The sequence below is a fragment of the Apteryx mantelli genome, chromosome 7, assembly GCF_036417845.1.
Source record: "Apteryx mantelli isolate bAptMan1 chromosome 7, bAptMan1.hap1, whole genome shotgun sequence".
Lineage (NCBI taxonomy): Eukaryota > Metazoa > Chordata > Aves > Apterygiformes > Apterygidae > Apteryx > Apteryx mantelli.
The window spans coordinates 22,055,351-22,077,979 of record NC_089984.1 but is presented as its reverse complement, the minus strand read 5'-3'; the positions used below and the strand labels follow the sequence as shown (position 1 = coordinate 22,077,979).

At 43.7% G+C, this 22,629-nt stretch overlaps 1 protein-coding gene across 1 annotated transcript in view; it reads right to left on the bottom strand.

Annotated features, from left to right (window-relative positions):
- GBF1 (golgi brefeldin A resistant guanine nucleotide exchange factor 1) overlaps positions 1–16,790 on the bottom strand; it is a 115,593-nt gene extending 98,803 nt beyond the window's left edge. Inside the window, 3 exon segments of the mRNA XM_067299981.1 lie at positions 9,568–9,634; positions 10,963–11,068; positions 16,704–16,790. Of these exon segments, the coding sequence (XP_067156082.1) occupies positions 9,568–9,634; positions 10,963–11,068; positions 16,704–16,711 (181 nt within the window). The 5' untranslated portion in view covers positions 16,712–16,790.
- Between the last annotated feature and the right edge of the window lie 5,839 nt (positions 16,791–22,629).

Below are 22,629 nucleotides of genomic sequence, written 5' to 3'. Positions count from 1 at the left end.
TTCATTATATCAAAACCAAGAACGATTTCCAAAAAATTACAGGGGACACAGGGAGGCATTTTAATAACAATCCCCCTGCCCCCCGAGGTTAAAAAAGCCTAGCAATGCTGACATAGTAGATTAGTAGTGCAAGGACAGGACTGGAAATTAGAACCTCTGAAGTGCTTATAACACAGTATGAATAGATGATCACAAACAGTCAAAGTACCACCACCACTGAACTATTTAAGATAGTTCAGCTAATGAGCATTAATCAAGTGCACCCTTTGAGTATCACAGTTGTGTAATCGTGATTACAGTGTAAAATACATTAGCATAAACTATCATGGAGGCAGTTTATCAGCTAAAGCATTTTGATTTTAACAAGATAGCTAAAGCCGGTATCACTCTAAATTTTAGCTCCACCGCATGTATGTGCAAGCCTTAAGCTAACATGTTTTTATTTTTGCATTTCACCCCTCTCCAATTATCCTTTCTTGTCTTAATGGCTAGCCTTGTTCCTCAATTGTCACATAACTATACACCTCTGCTTTCTTCCATGATGTGCTCGAATACAAAAGAAGCTGAACCAGCAGTTCTAACCTCATAATTACACCATGCAAAGAGCACAGGCACATTCATTTAATGAAGTTCAAGTGATGAGGAGTCTCTGTGTTGCTGCAACCATCTATCCATGCCCTTATATTCTGACATTTCTTGGTTAATTTAAGTAGAAGAGGAGTTTAAAGAAAGAGTAGGTTGCTTTAACACTTAAAATGGCTTTTCCAAATCACGTGGATACAGCACATCATACAACAGTAATGTGGAAGTATCAGTTTTCCACAATAACTGCTACAACTAGTTGATAAATGTTGCATCTCAAAAATGAGGTTTATTTCTTATAATTCTGTGATGACATGTATTCATTCACTGTCTCTAGAAAATTTACATACCTACAGAAACTCAATCATGCTTTAGCCTTCCTCACACTATTAACAGGTTTTAATGCACCCTCAAAGTTTTTCCCCAGAAGATATTTGCTGGGAACACAAATAAGGGAATGAATGCACTTCAGACTCATTTGTGACATGACATTTCCATTTCTTTCACATCAAAATCCATCATATCACAAATCCTCAGACCCTACTTTTAAGCTACTTCATTATAGGCAATATATACCAAACTTTCTGTTCTTCGTAGCATTTAGAGGTGTTGTTAGGTAAGTTAAAGTCCTGTCATCTAAGAGATGACAGGAGTTTTCATAGGACTGGATGCAGCTGGAAATTTTTATAGTTGTTTCCAGGTCAAAATGGCTTTATTGTATCATTTTCTAAAAGCAAATTACAAAGTAAAATCTTCACTATCCATCCAAAATTCTTCTTATGAACTTACCACGAGGAGGTCCATAACATATGGAAAGAAAATGTTTTGTCCGAGTATAAAAAAACTTCAGCAGGAAACTATCCCACGACACTTAACAGACAAGCTAGGTCAAGTTACCTCAGAAAGAAAAAACTCACCCAAGTTCACTTCAAACAGGCAAGCTACCAATTGCACATCCCTCATTATTAATGCTCCTTAACCAGTCAAATTCCTGTTCTAATAATAATCTGTTACCAATTATTCGGCTATCTTTAGACATACCTTTGAATCCTTCCAGTTCTACCTCTCTTCTTGCTGGCTTTTGTCTCCCACACTGACCACAGGGAAGAAGCACTTTATCACATATCTCTGCACTATCCCTGAAAACAGGGCATTCTGCCTGATTGAATCTTCCTTCAAACCTCTCCTTAAAACTCATCTCTTGCTATAACCCATATCAGAGATCAGCCAGTGATGGCTTGTTTGAAGGACAAATGGAGGTAGTCATTAAAAAAAAAAAAAGAAAAGAAAAAAGAAAAAAGAAAAACTCTCAAGTGTTTAATAACTTTATATACTTAATGACTTCTCTCTGCTTCCACCCTCTTAAGCTACAAACTCTTCAAGGTGAGGAATGTTTCAGTATGCATGTTGTGTACACATGACCAAGACTTCTTGGCAGTCCTATTACATATTAGGTAACTACATAAACATGCGTCTGCACTTCTGACACAAGTATTGCTTCTTTCAAGCAAATCACCTTTCAGCCATTGTTTTTTAACAGGTTAGATGGCAGCAGTTTAACAAGAACAGGGGACAGAAAAGACAAAGATGGGTGACAGCACAGGAGAAGAGCTATACATTTAATCAACTCCTACTAGAATTCAGCAATTTCATGTACATTCCTATTTCCAGAAGGTTTTTACTACCACATGAATATCCTTAGTTTGTTAATCAGCCACAGTCCCTTTTAACTTCAGTCTCAAGCAGCCACGACAAAAACAGCATGGCCAAAACCACCGGGAACAAACCCTCCATGGATGACTTAAGAGGAACCTTAACTTTAACAGAGCATCTGGCATTGCCTTTCTAGCAAATCAAACTGCGATTTATTGCCTTCTAATATATGTACATTAGGCCATTTCCTTTATGGCTCCACTTCACACAGAAGCAGTAACTGAAGGAAATAATGGAGTGCCCAACAAGTGGGAAAGTAATTGCTCAACAAGCGTGGAACAAGAGAGAGTCAGTTGCGCCCCTTGCACATGTGGCAGCTCTTCAGAGCCCAGCCCTGCAGTGGTAACAGAAGGCTGGTGTTACAGAACAAGCGCACTGTGGGAACTGTGCCAAGCAACAGCCAGGAGCGCTTGTCCATCTAAATCCGAGGGTCCCTAAGGATCATGGGTCAGGAAACAATTCCTTCCAACAGCACCACCTCCTGCCTGTACCTGCCAGTCATTAGCCACGCAGACAGGAGTCAGGGTTAAGCTTCAAGCTCTACTCCTAAATGACTCCCAAAGAACTGGACTAAAAGGATGCTAAGGTGATACTGCAATGATGGTTGTGCTGGACAGCAAAAGAGACAGTTCAGACATCCTGATTTGAAAAGAAATGAAGAAACCCTTCTGTGAAAGCCATCTTCTGCTGTCTTTTTTATTCTAGATGTTCCCAGTCACACTCCACTTCTTCTGAATTTCTTCAGTATTTCTTACTTATCCATACTTTACACACTCCACTCAGAAACACAACAAAAAAAAGGATAAACACAAGAGCTAGGGAGCTTTCAAATTAAGGTTGCTACACAACTTCAGTTTAGCCCTTTCTGCCTGTTCAGTCTTAATTATACAACCGCTCAGTTCCAGGCTTTCCATTCCCAGGACTCTGACTTCATGCAGCACCTCATGTTGGAGGGCTCAGCGAGCAATTCAACAGACTCGATTACTGTCAGAATGACCCCACACCTGACTATTCACACACTCCCACATTCTGCCCAAATGCTGCACAACGCAGAATAAGAAAAGCACGCAATAAGATTATGGTGCTTCCCATAGCGCATCTGCAAACTTCACAAACACTAACACTTATCCTTCATCAAGCACATTCCTTCAATTTTGGTGTTAGTTCTGGGCTTGAGAAACTTGCATCCCAGGTTCCCCAATGTACTTAGTGTTTTTAGGACACTCTCTATATTTAAAAACAAACACACACACACAAAAAAACCCACTCTCCTGGATCTCATTTGGAATCACTATTGCATAGTGCTTCTGTCAATGAAAGTCCATGAGTCACTAGTGTCACCTCAGGTATCTCACTTAAAAAATAAAGAACAAAATGAGCAACCACTTGGGAAAAGTCTGGTTTATGATTTCTCCAGTACCACAAAGAAATCCTATGTCAAAGATACCAACAGAAACCTATTATCTGGGGGAAATTCAAAGATCTCAGCCATAAGATGGCCATTTGATTCATTTCGTGCTACAATGAGATTAGAAGGAAGATTCACCTCTCAAAGACAGTATTTGAAATTACCTGCAGCTCCAAAGCAAAAATACTGCATTGGTTTACATTTTGTCTGCACTTGTGCACTTGGAAGGATGCCTGCATTCATGAAGACTAGGAACTTTTTTTTTTTTAATGACAAATTTTACTGCATAGTCTGAATACAATATGAAAGAATCAGGTAGTCTGGATTCAGCCTGCAAGCAAAGCATTTGACAACATTCATCTTTTCTCATAATAAGAAGGTGACAGAAAATATTAAAAGAAAAACATTACCACTTCTGTATAGTGTCTCAGGTGATTTGATACAGACAAAAGCTGCATCATAATCCACTAATTGGAGTGAGGTTGATTTAAAATTTATGCAAAAAAACCCCAACACCTTACTTTAGCCATTTCCTGACTATTCTTACACCCTTTGCACTTGTAGAAATTTTATAGAGAATGCAAAAAAAGCTAAATGTCAGCCTGAGTTGCCTGGTCTTCCAAAATACCAGGTTAACATGTATGGATACCTACTATTCAAATAAACAATAAATAATTGAAGCTATCATATGAACAGACATGATCTAGGAGACCAGCCAGGCTTCTAGATCTTTTCTATGAAGCTGACACACAAGAGAAAGCAAGCAAGAAAAAGAGAAGCTTAGCTGGCCTTTTTTTTTTTTTTAATGGCTTTTCTAGATCAGCTAAGACTGCAAGCCCTCAATGCAAACAAAAGGAAAAGTGTCCCAGCTTACTGTTTAGTCAATATTTGTTATTGACTAATAAGTCCAGTCACTTTCTGCAGAAGCTCAAAGTATAAATAATAAATAAGGCATCGCTTGCATCTGCAAACTGAAATCACAGTAACAAGCGTTACAGCACTAAACACATCACATATCTATATCATCTAATTCCTACACTTCTTTTACAGAAGATTGTTTTTCTCATTTCTTCATTTAAACAGACCACAATGAATTTCTCAGATCTATTCAATAGCGCTGCAACAGCATTGAGAACAGGCCATACATTTATATTTACTCCTGTGAGTTACCACTTCATAAAACTAGACCTTACAGAAAAAGTTCAGACATTAATACCACTTTATATGAATGTCAGATTTCCCCTAAAACTTGAGTTTCCAGAGCTCAAACATGAGAAAATGGGTGTGCAATCAAATCTACATACCAGAAAACTGATGGCTACAGTAACAAGTATATTAAATCAGTACACTGGGCAAAGGTTCTCTTACAGTTACAGTCATTTGACCTTTAGCCAGCTCTTAATGCCCTAGCCAACCCTCTAAAGATGGAGATTTGCAGCAGCTTCTTGTCTGAAATAAGCCATGAAAAGATTCTTCTGAACCCACTCTATAAGCATTCATTTAAAATGTCATGAATGTGCATGAAATCAGAGTGCTTCTTACAGCTTACTTTGCAGCTTCTGTTTAAATGCACTAACTCTGAACCACTAGAGGATAAAAGGACTCAGACCTTCCAGTCTGGCACTCATGGCCCTAAAATATACACAAGCACCTCTTCACAGGTGTGTTTACCTAGTTTAAACCTTATTTAAATAGACTCTTGATGCACACACTTTCCACAAACACCTGCTTCTCGCATTGCAGAGCCGACTTGTACAAGGCAGTTGCATTCAGTCATTTTCTGACCTAAAGCCATCCTACACACCATTAAGCAGTAACTCAGTCATGAAAATCCTTGTTACTGACTCATCCCCATATCAGAGCAAAGTGTAAATAGGTGAGTTGGATGGCTAGCAAATTTAGCTTTGCCTCATAGTATTCAGCCTCTGGCTACCCCTGTGGCTCAGTCATTACCATTAACAGAGGGAACCATTCATTTCACTTTCTGCAACAAGGAGAACTACTACAGAAGGATCTGCTCTGAATTTAACCTATGCATCATACTTACTGGAATAGTCTGAAGACTCAAACAGCCACAACAAGATACAGGGAAATCCAATCCTCATTAGATTCTTGGAAAAATGGGCTTATAATTAATTCATATTTCTAGCCATTTTTGGTTATAAAAACTCTTTGCCCAAGTTAATTGTTCTACTGAGCTCAAGGACATCTTAACTTGGAAATGCTCAGGAAAAGGAGGATGCTAAGTTATCACTGGATGTCAAAAAGAAGCTCCCTTTTGCTGACCTAAAGCCATAACATAACTGACAAAATTAAGCATAACCATGATTTCAACATCCAGACACGTTTTTCTAGATACTCAAATTACTTTAAAAAGAAGTCAAATTTAAGTTGTAGTGACACTGAACCCAGATCCAAACAGGTATTAATACTAAGGTTTCCATCAGCTTTTAAATAACCTTTGAAGATGTAGTTTTATTTCAATTTTGCATGCGTGGACAAAGCTTAATAGTCATTGTTTGCATCCGGTCGTAATTCAGGACACTGAATTTCGCTTCTTCTGAGCACTGGAAATACGAGATACCACATCAGACTTAGGTTTATATTGCCTATCTTAGTACAAATATTCAGCTGTTAAACTTGTTTTGGACTAATCCATAAAATAGCCAAGATGCCAGAACCTCTGTTTCTCCTATCTGTTTTTCAGGCAACTACTATTAATAATAATTAGCATATATGCAGCACATATGAAGTGTAAAAATGACATAAAATACACCAAATGAGAGAGAGTGGATCAGAGCACACACACTGTTCATTTTCAGATTATTAAACAGCTTTTATAAATCTACATAAAACTGCCACAGAACTTAAATTTCACTATTAGAATTTTAAAGAGCAACAGGATCATTCCACATAATTCCGGCCTAGAGCCCTTAACTAAGTAAGCTGGACTGTAGAAGCAAAAAGTTACTCTTATCGCAATCACAGCATTGTTTGTGCTGAGCAACAGCATCTTCTCTAGATGCTGCCTTCAAGAGCCCATTTAGACGCTACAATGGGATGGGATACCAGAAGTTAGCTGTAGGCAAGGATTTACTATTTTTGGTAATCAAATAAATCACATTATGTAATTTACTTACTCTTGAGGAGCAACATTTTGAAATGAGAATCTTTAGCTGCTGGAGGTATAGGGTGCCTTTACACCCTTGACCAGGGTATTTCAGCATCACAGTCATGACAGAGTTAATACCCACTAGCTCAGAGGAGAACAAAAGGTACTCCACTGCAACATGCCTAACATTTACATTGCCTCTCTTTGCTCATTAAACAGGTTTTGGTTAAATAATGAACAAACTGTATTACAGACTCCGATGAGAATTCCAAAATTATAAATCAACTGGTAAAGCCCAGAGGAGAATGAAGGGAGTGGGAGGGAAGGAAGGATAATATTGACTAATATAAAGGGCGCAGCTTGACAGTGGATATTCCTGCCACACCTGATCAAACATGCTCCGTGGGGGAGGGGAAGGGAGGGCGAGAGCAAGAGGGGAGATGGGACAAGGCAGCCTGAAATTTGCATCCGGAACAGATTAAAACGGGTTCTTGGGGGATTGAGAAAATACATAATATATATTACTATAAATGCAAAACTGTACTAAAAGCTAACTCAAATGTCAAAGATTACAGCTTGAATAAATTTAAATATAAAAGCAATGTGTTTCCATGAGCTAATGAAAGAGACATGAAAGGAAGGTCTAGGCAAGAAAACTAAGCTTGGACTTTTCATTGCCTGGAAGATGAGACAGGAGAGACTGTATCATTCAAAGTATTGCTTGGGAACCATTCCATGTCTAAAACTGAAAAAAATGGAGCACAGCAACCATATCCTATCTCAAGGCATTAGTCTGTAAATAGCAATCATTGAAGCTGAAATAACCTGTTTAGAAGAACCCCATGTAGTCAAACCAATACACCATCATCATATACAAGCAATTACTAGTTCAGCATAAACCACATATACAAGATGCTTCTGCTACTCACAGAGAGTCTCCAAATCTCTCAGTACATGAAACTTTGCTTTCTCTAATATGAGCAGAGAGTTGGCTTGCAATTTTTCCAGGCAAGTCAACAGCAGACCATATCTAGGTAATCTTCAGTCCCTACCATTTACTCATATCGCATTTATTCGAGTATCATGACATTCCCACTTCTTGTTAATGAAAAAACATATTAGCAATAACAGCAAAGAACAACTTCAGTAGTCCCACTTCGAAGAAAATTTTACATCATTGAAAAAAAGAGATTAGACCCAGGAAGCATTTCCTCCTAAAAAACTTTTGGTGACTGTGTTCATACCCTACAGAAGATGAGTGAGCTTACAAAAACTGCAAATCCAGTCTGTCATGTATTTTGGGGACAAGTCTAACACCCTGAACAAGATATTGTCCAGAAATGCAAGCTATGCAGAAATTCCCTAAGACGTCCGTAAGACATGACCTGACATGAGATTTCCTTTTCCAAGGAAAGTTTACCAAGCAAAGAAAAATAAGGCACTACACTTACAGGCAACCACAGAAGAGGAAGGAATAACAGGTTAGAGCTGGCACATGTTCTCAGAAACTCTCATCAACACCAAGAAGCAGCACTACTGTAGTTTTACTGAAGGTATTTTTTAGGGGATACCAGGCTCAGCACTGACATAGCAAGAGGCACGGTCCACAAGTAGAAATGCAAAAAGTCCATCTCAAACTTGCAATTCTGAACAGTAACTGTAATAAAGGGACCATAAACAAAGATTACTTTTAAATATTAAAATCAGTAAGATGACAAATCCTGTGATGAACCAGCAGAATGCCACATGCAGCTCAGGATTAGCCTTCCAGACTCCTAAATATGTATTTTGGTTAAACAAACACTCCTGAAACTACCAACAGAGAAAATCTCAGAGGAAAGGGAGAAAAGACAGGGGGACCAAAAACCTGATCAGAGTCCATATCACAGCCACATGTTTTACTTCTGTAATCAATAAAGTATCCCAGATCCTTTCAGTGCAACTGGGCACCAAGTAAGCCTGTCACTGCAAGATTCAAGAGACCCAAATGGAGAGTATATTCTCTATTATTACTGACAACAGATGATCAAAATCAACAAATCAAAGTATGTGAAGAGAAATCAGATAATGGGAGGCTCCTTTCCAAGCAGATTCTTCCCATCATTCACAGATCAGGAAGCACAAAATACAGAAGATTATGCACAATAATATACCATATTTCATAAACTACTACAAACTTCAGTGCATTGCAGATACACATCAGAGGCAGGGAGAGGTTTATTTTCTCTGTTACCTTGTAAATACACAGTGTTATTCACAAGTACTGCACCCATACTACACAACGTACAAAAAAAACAGTTTGACAAAGAGAAAGCAGATTCATTCATCACATACAAAATACTTCCTGGTGTCAATGACAAATTAGCTTGATCAGAGCAAGTTTTAAAAAGCAGTAACAGCTCAGGATAAGCAGATATACAACATACCAGGGCTTCTTGGGTTGATTAAAGCTTAACAATACAGTTATGTGCATGTATTAGTTACTCAAGCTTCTTAAATAGCATAGAATCGTACAGGCAATGCATAGTTTCCGGATAGTGACAGCAGTGGTATTTGTGTACTAGTTTTGTGCTGGTATTATTTATCTAGAAGTATATACATATTTGCCCATTTTGTCAATATTCAGTATATAATCTCCAGAGGAAAAAAAACAAGACATTAAAAATTACACTGCTGTACAGGTCCAAACATAGAACTTATCTGTATATACCCTACCATGTACACATACCTGCAAAACTCTTTATAAGCTTACCTGTTATATTATTCAGCACTTCTTTTAAGAGGCTAAAGCTATGCAGCAGGGGATCCCTTTCTTCATCCTATAGGTTATATATACAAAGAAAGTGATTATCAAAGCAAGCACATTCCTGAAGATATATCTTAATAATGGATCCATAAAGACTTCACCTTCATTTCAAGGAAGTAACATAGGTTGAGTTTATCACTTTCAGTCCACTTACTCCATCAAAATTAAGAGAAGCATTTTTATTTTCCTTCTAGTGCTACCCAATGTTGTACAGCTCAAACGCCAAAGAGCAGACTGAAGACTGAGCATCTTGGTTTCATTTTATTGTCCTTAGAAATATTTCTGATTTGCCCTGAAGTTTATTGAAGATTGGAAGGCTAATCTACTTCAAACCATACTGAAATGGCTCATCAGGATTTTCTGCAATGTTAATCTATGCAGCAACTTGTAATGGGAACAGAAATACAATGACATTTGGTGCCATTAAAATATCTTGAAGAAAGAATCACTTTGTGAAATTTATATGAATAGCTGTATCCTTTAACCTTAGTCTATCTTTATGATATTAAAATAAGGAGGAATAGTATTTCCTCCAAGCTGTGTACATCTGCAGCCACACTTCCTACTGGGAGGCAATGATGACTAAAGCAGAAATGTTTGTTAGATGGAAAAAAGGCCCTGCCCTTTGATGGACTGAAACCATTTGTGTGGCTGACAGCCATCCGTCATTCATGTGACACTTTCAAGTGCACCACACATACAGCACACCACACACACACAATAACATTGGGGAACCCATAAACTGACCAAGGCATCATTAGACCTAAAAGAATTGTATTAGTGGCTTTTAACAAAACAGGTTGGAAACTATTAACATCTTTCAGCCAGGAATATAGCTCATAGCCACATAACAGAGCAAAAAAGACAACACCATGCCATATGAAAAATGCCCTGTATATAATGACTTCTCCAATTTTAATTTCATGCATCATTTGATCAAGACTGTAATCTGTAGCAGGACACAAAAAGATATATAAAATGTTGTCCTAAATCAAGAGTAACCTATCTTCAAAATCCCTGACGTATCAGGAGATAAAAGTCGAAAGATTACTGAATGGCCTTAACCTAACTTTATGATATTCCCATGTGGAATACAATGTGTTTTTTGATCGCTTACAAGGTGTAAAGGTGGGAGACTTCCAGCTTTGTACCTCTGACAGTCACTGACACGCACATGTGCAGTTAAAAAGCCAAAACTGCTTAGCATGAAACAACACAGAAAATCATTCCAACTCTACTTACAGGAGTGCTACCAGGAGTGCTAAAAATTGGAGAGGCTTTCCTAAAGCAGATGGTTTCTGCCATAGCATGAACAGATAGCAACAATTCAAGAGAACTTACCAGATGCGTGTGAGTGCTCCATCGGGCATTGCGTTTTATGGCTCCCACCACTGCGTTGATTTCACCTTGGACAATGTAAATGTTCTTATCCACCATCCTGGCAATCCTGAAAATAAAGATAAGCCTAATTAATCTCCAGCCCCTCAGAATCATTCCCATTCTCCGGTGAAACATCATGTTGGCCCTAGTCAAGCAGGAGGCCTGTAGAGATACAAGAAACACTTTCAGATCTTCGTTTCTTGCGTGAAGACAAATACAGTTAATTTGTCACAAGGAAGAGACCACACTTTTCACAGAGCACATTTTCAAAAACAGGACAGCAGATAGTTAGTTGTAACAGGGCACCAGTGAAGGAAGATACAACTTCATCAAGCCACATGCCTCATCTTTTTCCAGTATACATAAGTTCAGAGGAAGATGTAGTGTTAGGGAATCAGGACACACATTCATGACGATGCAATACCAACACGCATCGCCAGCATTTATGCAAAGTCCTGCAGCTCCACACAGAACAGAAAGCCAGTCTTGTGCTCTATTAAATAAGCATCAGTGGCTTGAATAACCTGGCCAAAGCAGAAACTCTTTGGGACTTTAAACTTTGACAAAATAAAGTCATTCAAAACAGATGTTGATTTCACACTTGCTTCATGAAAAGGGCTTCTTAAGAGAAGAAAGAGGACAATTACAAAAGCCAAGGTTAATACTCCCCAAGAGATCAGCAAACTGGAGACAAAACTGGACAGAACAAAGAGAAAAAAAGTGAGAAAACTAGCCTGAGATCTCATGATGTACCCAGACAGAAAGTCAGAAAAGGAGAAAGAATTGCATAAGTAAGAAAAGGAACATTTTTAATGGTCTGAGAAGAAGCCGCCAAGAGTGGATTACTGTAAGATTGTTCTCTCTATAGTATCTGTAACCCAGATATACTCAGCCATAAAGAAACAGGAATGGAAAGGAATCTATAGACCTGACCATTTATATAAAAAGCACTTAGAAGGAGACCAGAGAGTCAGAGGATATCATTTCTGCAGATGAGGAGGACTTAGTGAAATGGTAGTCAAGTAATGAGAAGCTTCCAGAATATATGAAAGGAAAACAAGGAATCCAGTTTGAAATCACAACAGGATATCCGCAGGGAAGCAAAAGACTGAACACAAAGCAAACATTAATGGTAACACCTCAAATCAGAGGGGCTCATTTAGAGGACTCCATTCAAAAAAAAGAAACAATATGAGGAGGATCGCTGCCCACGTAGCAAAGCCAAAGCCGGGAGAAAGCAATTTTGGTATATCACTACAAGCTTCAAAATCACCAGCACACACAAATTTCAAAACATATACCCTGAATCTGCCAGTCTTCGTGCTAATTAAAATGTCTGAATTATCAACAACATTTCAAATATACAAATATCCTCCAAGTGAAAGAAATTAGTTTGCTTTAGGATTCTGTAAACAATTGAAAGAAAACAAAATACTATAAAAAGATGCCTTATTAAGGGAAAGTGACAGATTTGGCATTTAGATTTTGATGGGTTTGTAATAGGATGAATTACCTTAGTGGTACCACTATCTCTTACCTCATTCCATTAATTAGAAATAATGGAATTCCTAAGTGTTATACAATAAATCAGGGGTAGAGATAGAGACATAAATATTTTGTAATATAGGAACTGCCATAACAGAACAGATTAGTAGCTTATCTAGTTCACTACTAGATGATTCAGAAAAACAAACAAATAACTCTGCCAAGGAGTTTGCTTATGTCCCAAAGAACAAAGGTTTATATCCTGCCTCCACGCTTGTATGCAGCAGAACTGCAGATGTTCTTCTTACTCACATGTCTAATGCTTGAAGGATGCTCTTGTCCTCATTGGTAACTTATTCCATATATTAGTTATAGGTTGCATAAAAATATTGCAGAAAAATACCCTTGATTACAACTTTTTCTAATTCAGTACGTCCTCCTTGTTTTAGCAAAAGTCATTAATGGGAGATTTTATCTCCCATTTAAAATTCCCAACTTACTCATCTCTTCTATCAGTAATACCAATATTTTCCATGTCCTTCCCTAGGAATTTTCAGGGGTCAAAACTCCAGTGCTCAGAAGTACTTTCAGGAAAGAGCATCTACATTTACATTTGGCAGAACCCAAGACAGAACTTTTCTGTCTTCACTGTTAGAAGATAATATTGAGCATATAAACCTTGTAGGGCCATTCCAGGTATTTAGCGAACTGGATTACATAAACAAAAGCTCCCCCTAACCTTACCTAGAAAGCATGGAAAGAAATACTAAACATATGTATTATGTGCCTTGCAGATACACAGATCATCAACAGTTCTGCCAATATTTAAAGTGATGCCACTGCTTAGATGCTTTTCTGCATAACACAGAATTTGCTTGTAGTACTCCTATTACTTCTCTTTTACATTTAACCTAAAGGAATCAAGAAGGAAAAGTTTATTAAACTCAGTCCTTCCTGAATGTAGGAGGCTTGCAATGCTCAACCTTTCCCACACCCGGCTCTATTTCCCATTCAGCAAATTCTGAAGAGGGTAGGCACAGAACTCCAACATAAACCTTTTCCTTTTCCCATGCTGGGGAAATGAACTTGCTGATCCCTTCAAGTAGGGGTGCAAAAAAATCCATGTTGTTTGACGGGGCTTTCCTAGCATATTAAAATGCTGCAAAACTTAAGGATTTTTGTAGTGTCATCATTTCATTGCTAACTTTTTGAGAAGATTTGATGAGAATGCATTTGTTTTTATCTCACTGCAGATTCCATTAGATATGTCCTTAATAACAATTCTACTTTATACGCAAACAACTTAGTGGTCCAATGCAACTAAAACACCTTTTCATGCTGGAAGACCCAAATTTACTGTGAGAGCTCTGTAACATTGCACATATGGCCCGCATCACCACCCACACTGGGTAAAAGTGGGGGCAACTCCTGCTTTATGTTTAAGCTTGCAGTCAACCAAGCAATAGCACAAGCACATTTCAAAGGAAACCACAGCCAACTGTCTTCATTCTTGCAAAGGATCCTTGCAACTGTATGCTGGAGAAGGGAACAGAAAATAATTAAAGGAAAAGAAAACAAGAGATTTTTTTTCAGGGGGATGTGTCTTGTAAGCCAAATCCACCAAAAGCAGCAACCACCACTGTAAGACAGTTCAAAAGTTTATTTCAAGCAGTGTACGTAGCTCACCTGAACTCCACACTTCCTGAAGCCTACCCCTTTTAAAACTACCAATTTTCAGTGTGTATTCCTTCAACTGTGTCTTAATTACAAGAAACAACTGCTCACACCTTTGAGCTTAGTAACACTTCTTTCAACATAAAAGATCAGCAAGATTGAAATTAATGCTTTGTAGCTGCAGAGAGAAAGTTGCAAGATTTACCAGGCCAGTGCTGAATGACCAACCGGGCACAGGAGAACATGGTGCTAGTCAAGCAAAACCACTAAATGTTCGTTCAATCTAGAAAAAAATTGCTACCATTAAATCAGGCTTGATGTTAAAAGGGTATGGCCTCAAGAGCGGGATATCATATAACTGTTGGACAGGTTATCAGGCTACTAATGCTGAAGGACTCTAAATGCTGAAGCAAATTCCCTAGCAAAGCAGTGGATTATACACCTCTCGATGTCTTCAAATCAAGACAGGACACCTTTCTTGAAAGTAATCTTTAATCAAACACAAGGTATGGACTTAGTACAGAAACAAATGGATGAAGTTCTATTGCCTTGAGTTAGGCAGAAGATCCAGATTAAAACATTTAAAAGGCACCTATTAAGTTTCAAATGCATTTGAGCTCCTTGTCTCATCAGCTAATCCTACACAAACAGCCATTTCTTTCTGATGATGGGTTTATATATCTGCTTAAATCTGCAGACCAGTCCTCAGATTTTGCTTCTGCTTGGAACTTCAATAGGCCGCACAGTGAAAAATGACAGCTCCATCCAAGTCAACACAGCTGCCCAGCACACTGTGAGAAAAAGGGAAGCTACAAGCATTCACAACATCACTGCTAACAGGCTGAAGAACACTTAAGTGGAAAAACATAGAGGCTGGAGCATTTCACACAAGAGCAAGATCTAAAATCCATGTGCTTATCAAAGCCTTCAGCAGTGCTCTGTGGACAGTAATGATCACTATTCTAAGAATCTTGGAATAATATCAGATGTGCAATTTTCATGGAAAAACACTGACAGGATTTACACCTGCCAATATCTCAAATGTGCACTAAACACTCCACTGCTCAACACTGATATGCATTGTCCTGAAACATCCCAGGGCGTAGGAACCCACATTTTTTCTGGGTATTCCTGCAAGAAGTCTGAAGCACATTTTTAGGAAACGCTCCCTTCCATGTGGGGAAGTGTCTGCAACTCTTTTGGAAAACAAGCAAGAGTTAGCATCAAAAGTGACACTACCTGGCAGACCCATCAAGTCACTTCTTCTTAACACTACTTTTGGCCTTCAGCTATAGTAACTGACTCAAATCCAGTGAAACTACTGCAATAAATAGCTACAGTGAAAAAGGACATAATCAGTGCACATGCAGGAAAACCAGTATTTAAAAATAAGCATCTGTTGACCTAGATTTGCACTGTTTATAATAATGCACAAATAATCTATATAGTCTCTGAACTGGATGTAGTCACCCAACTCCTGAAACAATATACTGCTACCAAAACAGAACACACACACACCCTTCAATCCACAAATTACGCTAGCTATCTTACCAAGGAGCCCAGATGACACTGAAAAATCCTTTTCTTCCTTTTAAACTTTACCTGGGAAGTACATGAATGTGTATCATGAAATCTAACTTGCTTGGCTTTTTCATATAAATGCTACTCTAAAAAAATAACAGGCAGTAAAGATCAGGGAACTCAAGATGCTTCTCCAAAGGCTAACTCTTAAGACTTAGACAAAATAATAAAAAAGAAGTAATAATTTAGACCTATGCCAAGGAACTGTGCAGTCCAGTGATGCTGCACTCTGGGTAGTTTAGAGTGCCTGCTAAAGGTAAACAACACTAACGTGACAGCAGTGGTACATCAGAGATGAAGGTGGGACAGGCTTCTCTGCAGATCTCCGAATTTAACCACAACAGCAAGACAGTGTATGGGAGCCAAGAAGTGAAGGTGACTCACGCTTAGCTGTCAAAACTGACTGAGGAGTAAAAATTAAACCTAATGTAAATACAGAGAGGAGAATTCTTCCTTCTAATTGCTTCATACAGCTAAAACTAAGAAAAAAATAGTACCAGCTGCAGCCATAAGGAACATCCTAAACTAGCTCTGACCCTTCCTTCTACAGCAGCTAGGGAGCCAGCCGCGGGCCGGGAGAAGGGCCTCCGCTCCCAGGGGCTTTTAGGCGAGCTCACCCCAACCCCCAAGCGGCAGCGTCCGCGGGGGCCGCAGCCCCTCAGCGCCGCCCCGGCGTTGAACTCCCGCTCCCAACCGGCGCCCCCGGGGCGCCCCGCGCAGCGCGGCACGTCACGCCACGCGCGGCACGTCCCCCGTCACGGGGGCACGCTCCGCGCCCCCGCCGAGGCCCCGGGCCTGCCCGAGGGCCGCCCCCCGCCCCGCGGCCTGCCCGAGGGCCCCCCCGTCCGCCGATCCTCCCCCGCCGGGCGCGACGCGGCGCCCCCCGCCGCGGCCTCACGCCCCCAACCCCCGCCCCCGCGTCGCGACACTATCGCGACAGGCGCTCGCCGCCCGGCACTGACCCCCGCATCCAAAATGGCGGCGCCTGCTCCCCGCGGCGGCGGCCGCTTCACACATCAGTCGGGCGGGGCGGCGCCGCGAGGGGAGGGCGCGCCCCTCCCCCTCTCTCTCTCCCTCCCTCCCTCCCGACGGCGGCGGGAGGCGGCGGCGGCTCCGGGCGAGGCCGCCGAGCGCGGGATCCTCCCGGGCACAGGCAAGCGAAACCGGCTCCGCACGGTTCTCACTGACGTGGAGACAGGCGCACCCGAACCCGCTGCCTGGTTACTGCGCCGATGGGCAGCCCGCAGAGCCAACCAGCGCGTGCTGCGGCGGGCCTCTCGCTAAGCTACCCAATAGAATCACAAAACCACCCCGGGGAAGGCGGGCCCTCCACTGACAAGCGGAAGAGAGCCAATCGCAGGGGAGAGGGTAGAAGTAGCAGACCCGCTGGCCAATAGCGAAGAAGCTGTGGGACCGCGGGGCGAGGCCGAGCTGAGGGGCAAAGCAAGGGTGGTTGAGCGGCAGCAGGGGGGTGGGGCGCCTTGCTGCCGCAAAGCATTGTGGGCCCAGCCAGCCGCCCCGTTCGATTCGGCGGCCGAGGGCGGCTAGAGCGTCCCGAGCGTGGCCCCGCTGCGCGCAGGACTTGGCTGCTCCGGCCCTCGCGGCCTCCACGGGGGCTGGGCCCGCCGCCCCAGCGCGCCCGGTGCCGCTGGGCCGGGCCAGGCAGGGCCGGGCCGGGCGCTGCCTCAGTGGCGCGCAGCCCTGCCGAGCCAGCGTGCGGGACGGCTCCCTGCAGCCAGGGCAGCCTCGGCTTTGCACCGCGGTGCGGTGCGCGAGGCGCCCTGCAGCTTCGCCTGCCGTCGCTCGGCTGAAGGAGCAAAGCTCTCAGGCGACGGCTGGGCCGAGGGAAGGCGCGACGGCCGCTTGCCCTGCCAGCCAGACCGGGCCCGAGCGTGTCGTCGCCGCCGCCGCCGCCCGGAAAGGTGGCCCAGCGTCACGTCTCCCTCCACCGAGCGCGCAGCCTCCGGAGAGGCTGACGCCCCGTGAGGCTCTTGGCCCGGAGCCCCGGGAAGCGGTGGCCACCGTGTCCTTCGCGGCCTGCTCGGGAGCCAGCGCGCCCTAGGCGGAAGCCGCGGTTGTCCCCGCTCTGGCAGGCGAGGGCCGTGGGTCCTGCCTCACCTGGGCTTTACCCCATAACGTGTAGGGAGTCTTCAGAGCGGAAAGTTCAAGCTGCAATGACAGTAAGCAGCCCCATCGTTCCCCCAGGGCAGAATAAAGGACAGCACGTCCCGGCGGCTGGACCCCATGCCTGGCAGCCAGGGCTTATCACCCCAGTCGGTCCCGCAGCCCTCGTGCCTGCGCTGGCTGTTTTTGTCTCGAGGCGCTCAGCGCGGCCGGCTTGCGCAGGCCACCTCAGCAGCAAGCGAAGGTGTGCAGCACAAGGACGTGAGCTGCTGGTAGCTCCTCCTTCCTGTCTGCCCTGCTCCGTCCGTGCGGGAGTGGCGCGGAGAGACGCCAAGGCCCCCATGGTATCTGCCAGCCATTCGGAAACTCCCAGATGACAAGGAGAGTTTGTCGTTTGCACTCTACCCGCCTGCTGCCTTCCCAGGGAAGGAAGGGGCTTTCTGTGGTCATGGCAGGAGCATTTCCCACAGCGCCAGTCAGCGTGGGCCAGCCGGGCTGGCCTCCCCTCGGGGCGGGGGCTGGAGCCCTCTCCATGCCTTCTTGCCCCTTGCAGCGCCAGCCGCACAGCTCAGGCTCACGCACGGTCCGATTCAGTGAACTGTTAAGTCGTTATTTATGGAAGCCTGTCACGGAGCTTGAAACCGAGCCAGCCAGGAGCCTTCTGCTTCACCCAAATGCATCTTAGTGCATTAATAAAGAGCAAACATTGCAATGTGCTTTGCATTTTTACTTAAAATCCAGCACTGCATTGTCTGGAGAGAAAAACAATACAGTACGGCCCCACGCTGTCTGGGGAGAAGAGTTCACTCACTTGCACTACAGCACTGCGTTATTCAGCCTCCAGGCAGCCCAGCACCACCTCGGCTTCACAGAAAATCCTGCTGATGTGATAGTGTGGCACCAACAACCCAGCTCAGCAGTGCTGGAGGAGATCTGGGTTGCCTGTATTGCCTGACCAGCAGCACTCGGACACAGTGGTGCACAGCTGTACGCAGACCCCATGTGGGCACATGGGACTGCTCTGCACCAAAGGATGCAGATGCAGGACCGGCAGAGACAGGGCAGTCCCTCTTCCCTTTATTCTCAAGAAAATGCACTAGTTCTTACACGCAGAATGGTACGATGAAACCAAACATCAGGGTAGCACAATCTGTGCAAAATCCTCAGGTTCCTACTATCTCATCATAAAAGCTGGGCTTTACCCTCACTACAAAGATGCAGCTTTTGAGCAAAGCTTCTGTCTTGAATATTCTTCCTCAGTCCACAAGGGTATATGGAGGGGCTGCAGACTCCTTGGCAATCATCTGCACAGGCCTTGCCCAGATACCTTGTCAGCTAACCCCTTTTATGAGATATGCAAGTAGCCAGTGCATTGCACAGAGCAGTGCTTCTGTGGAGCGCTCCACCAACTGGCCATGGCAGCCTTCATTTGGGCCCAGATTACCAGTGTAATGCCTTACCCTCCACAGGCCTTTGATGAGAATTTAACAAATATATGTTGCCAGCCACCTCAGCCTCTGCAGTCTGCACTGATGGATGGGACCAGCTTTGCACCGTCCATTACTCCTGCTCAGCCTCTGCCTGTTCAGAGTCACCCACAGAGCCCAAACATCATACCCATGGGCATAGGCACCACAGAAATAGTCCACCAGGTGAAACAATCTGAGAAAGACCGAACTTCCATTCCCTTCTCTTGGAGGCTTTTGCTGTTTCCCTGAGACTTAATAGGTCTCCAGAGAAAAGACAGAAACAGGGATTTGACTTAGTAGGTACTAGCAGTTGTTTTGGCTAGGAACTATGTGCAGCCACTCCCCTCAGAGCTGAGCATCCAAAAAATGCTATTGAGAAAATCCACGCTGAACACTGGTTTGGAGCAGCCGCTCCTTTCTGGAGCAAGCTCGGGTAGAGGCTAGCCCAAATCCAACTGAAGGCTCTCCAAATGAAAACTGATGTTCTGCATCTGGCACAATTTGCACTTGGGCCAGAACCTAGAAGTGAAGCAACAAAGCTAAACTGAGACACTCAAGAATATTAGTGCTTCCCTGGAAACTAGCAAAGTACACTACTGAAGCTACGGAGCAGCCTCCTTGGGCTGAAGCAGCCTCCCAGCTGTTCTAGTTAACTCATGTCTCAGGAGCACTCCTGCGTGTCCCGGTGACATGAAACTCTCCCGATGAACATCCCCACGTAATGGTTTCCATTGTCGCTACTCAGCCAAGAGACACCATGCCTTTTTGGCAGGAGCGACCTGGCCGCACTTAGTCATATCTTCGTCATCTCTTGGCTAGACTACAGCTATGTGATACACCTGGGCATGAAGCCCACAGCACTTGGCAAATGCCAGCTCGGAGAGCATGCTGCAGTAGGAGCCCTGGCTACCACAAATGCATCAGCTCTGCTCTCTAAGCCACCTACCCTGCTAAGCCAAGCCAAATTCAAGCCTTAGTCCTGATCTTCAAGGCATTTGATGGCATGGGCCCAGCATGGCTAAAAGATCAGTTAAGGCATGAAGATGGAAACCATGATCAACAATCAACAACTCCACCGCTCTCCAGGAGCACCGGAAGCACTCTCCACGCAGCACAGGGACGGAGTCTGCCTGTGACAGAGATGGGGCTTCTTCTGAGAACGAACTCTTCCCAGATGGCGAAAAAAAAAGTATTGCTGAGATGCTGAGTAATTCCCTCCCTTTGCATATCCCATCTCTCTGCCAAGATGTGAGTCAGGTTCACTCTGGGTTTAGTTTGCTTTTGCTTTTTTTTTTGCTTTCTTTTAGTTTTTCATTTGTATAAATTAGCAACATCTGTCTCCTGAACCCAGGTGAAGTTCTTGGTCTCTTTGCCAGCACTGAGTTCTCCATCCGGCAAGGCAAGATGAGTTACAGCTAAGAAGTCTTGGCGCCAACCAGCAAGAGCTGCTACTACATTGCAGCAGCGAATGCTAGAGCACTACATTAGGGGGTCAGTCCAGCAGTTGCAAGGAGGTTTCCTAGTTAAGGACTCCTAGTTCAGGTCACTGGGTTGTCTTGTCTAATCTGGCAGTCTTCATGCTTCTCTCCACAGAGTACAAACTTGTGACATAGTGCTGGGTCACATTTCCAGTTGCTCAAGGGAAATAGCTAAAAATACCTTTGTTTCATTGTTACTTTAAAGCATACATACTAACCATATTTGCTGCAGGAAATAATGATGGCCAAAGGCTTGGAGAGGAAGGGAGGGTGATTCAAAATATGGTCCCCTCTTTGTTTCAGACCTTGAGTAGGGATTTCAGCTTCCCCATGGCATGTGGTGATAGAGCCAGACTGCCCCACAGAAAGTGCTAATGCAGCTATACCATGTCTGCTTCTCATGATGGAGACAAGCCTGTGCTGAGGTAGATTAAAATCTGAGATGGAAAAAGATGTAGTCCTGTTCACTGTCATTTTTGGCAGGCAAAAGCAATGAAGCAAACACAAATCTCGGATTACTACTATTGGAAAAACACAGCACTTTCTCAAGAGCATGTCAACATTGTGACTCTTTTAAACTCTCCACACTTCTATTGAATTAAAATGTTTGTGCATGTTTTTGAACTGTAATCCATAATGCTTATGTCTACTTAACCTCTCTTTACATCCTGTGCTTTTTCATGAGCATGTCTTCCCATTCATATCCATATGCCAATGCGTTATGCATTTAGCAGGCTCCCTAAACACAGCTCATAAATCACCTGGGGTTAAAATTCACTCCTATTCTCACAACATTATTTCCTAATCTCTAAAACATGTCAGTGGAAGAGCTTGAGGGCGACCTTTGGCATCATAAATCGGAGAGCAGGTTGACATGGAAATGACCTCAAGAAAGTCTGACTGCAGCATCGTGCATCTAGCTCCGTAAGTGCCTGGCAGCGATAAAGCCCTCCCCGGGGCTCAGGCATCCCGGGTCAGGACAGAGAGGCTAAGCCCTACTCCTGCAGACCTCTTCCTGTGAGCACTGGGAGAGACGGGACTTGTCTTCTCAAAGCAAAATGTGTGTGCAAACATGTCAAACACATGCAGCCTTGCTCTAAAGGCGCACAAGTATTTTGGGACATTTCAGGGAGGGACTGAACCCTGCACCGCTGCACCAAGTGGATGTTTTGCCATGAACTTTGGTCAGAGACAGACTGCATCCTAAAGCACAAGTAGTGTTTGGGTTCCCAGAAGTGATCAATGGACGGGGAACCGAGTGTTTCCTGCACAGCACGTAACCAACCCCCTTGTCTTGGGAAAAGCGACATGTATTGCCAGAGAAGTGCTGCCCTGTAAAGCAAAGACGCAGTATAGTACTTGCAGTAAATAGTGTGTAATTAGCATCCGCTTTAGCTGCTGCTCCATCATGCAGGCGCATGCTTCCTACAGCCAACAACAGACCTGATTTTCCCCAGAAACCTCTGCCTTGCTGGTTGCTCTAACTGTAAAACCCAAATAAGGCACACCACCGAGCACTAAGGGAGACAGGAGCCGCCGCTGCCCTTGGCTGACGTGAACGCACGGCGCAGGCCTCAGAGCATGGGATCACTGTGGCCCCAAATGTGCACAGATGCTGTAGCAACACCACCAGCAGCAACCCCGTGTGAACGGACGTGGGGCTGGGTGTGCCCACTCCTGCCTGCCACGCAGAGGGCAGCGCAGGGGCTCTCCCCACGGCCGCGGAGGCCCAGCACTGGGACATGCCAGCTGCCCCGTGGGCCCTGCAGCCACACTGCCCTGGCCTGGCACAGCCTGCCACGGCGTGGCACAGCGCA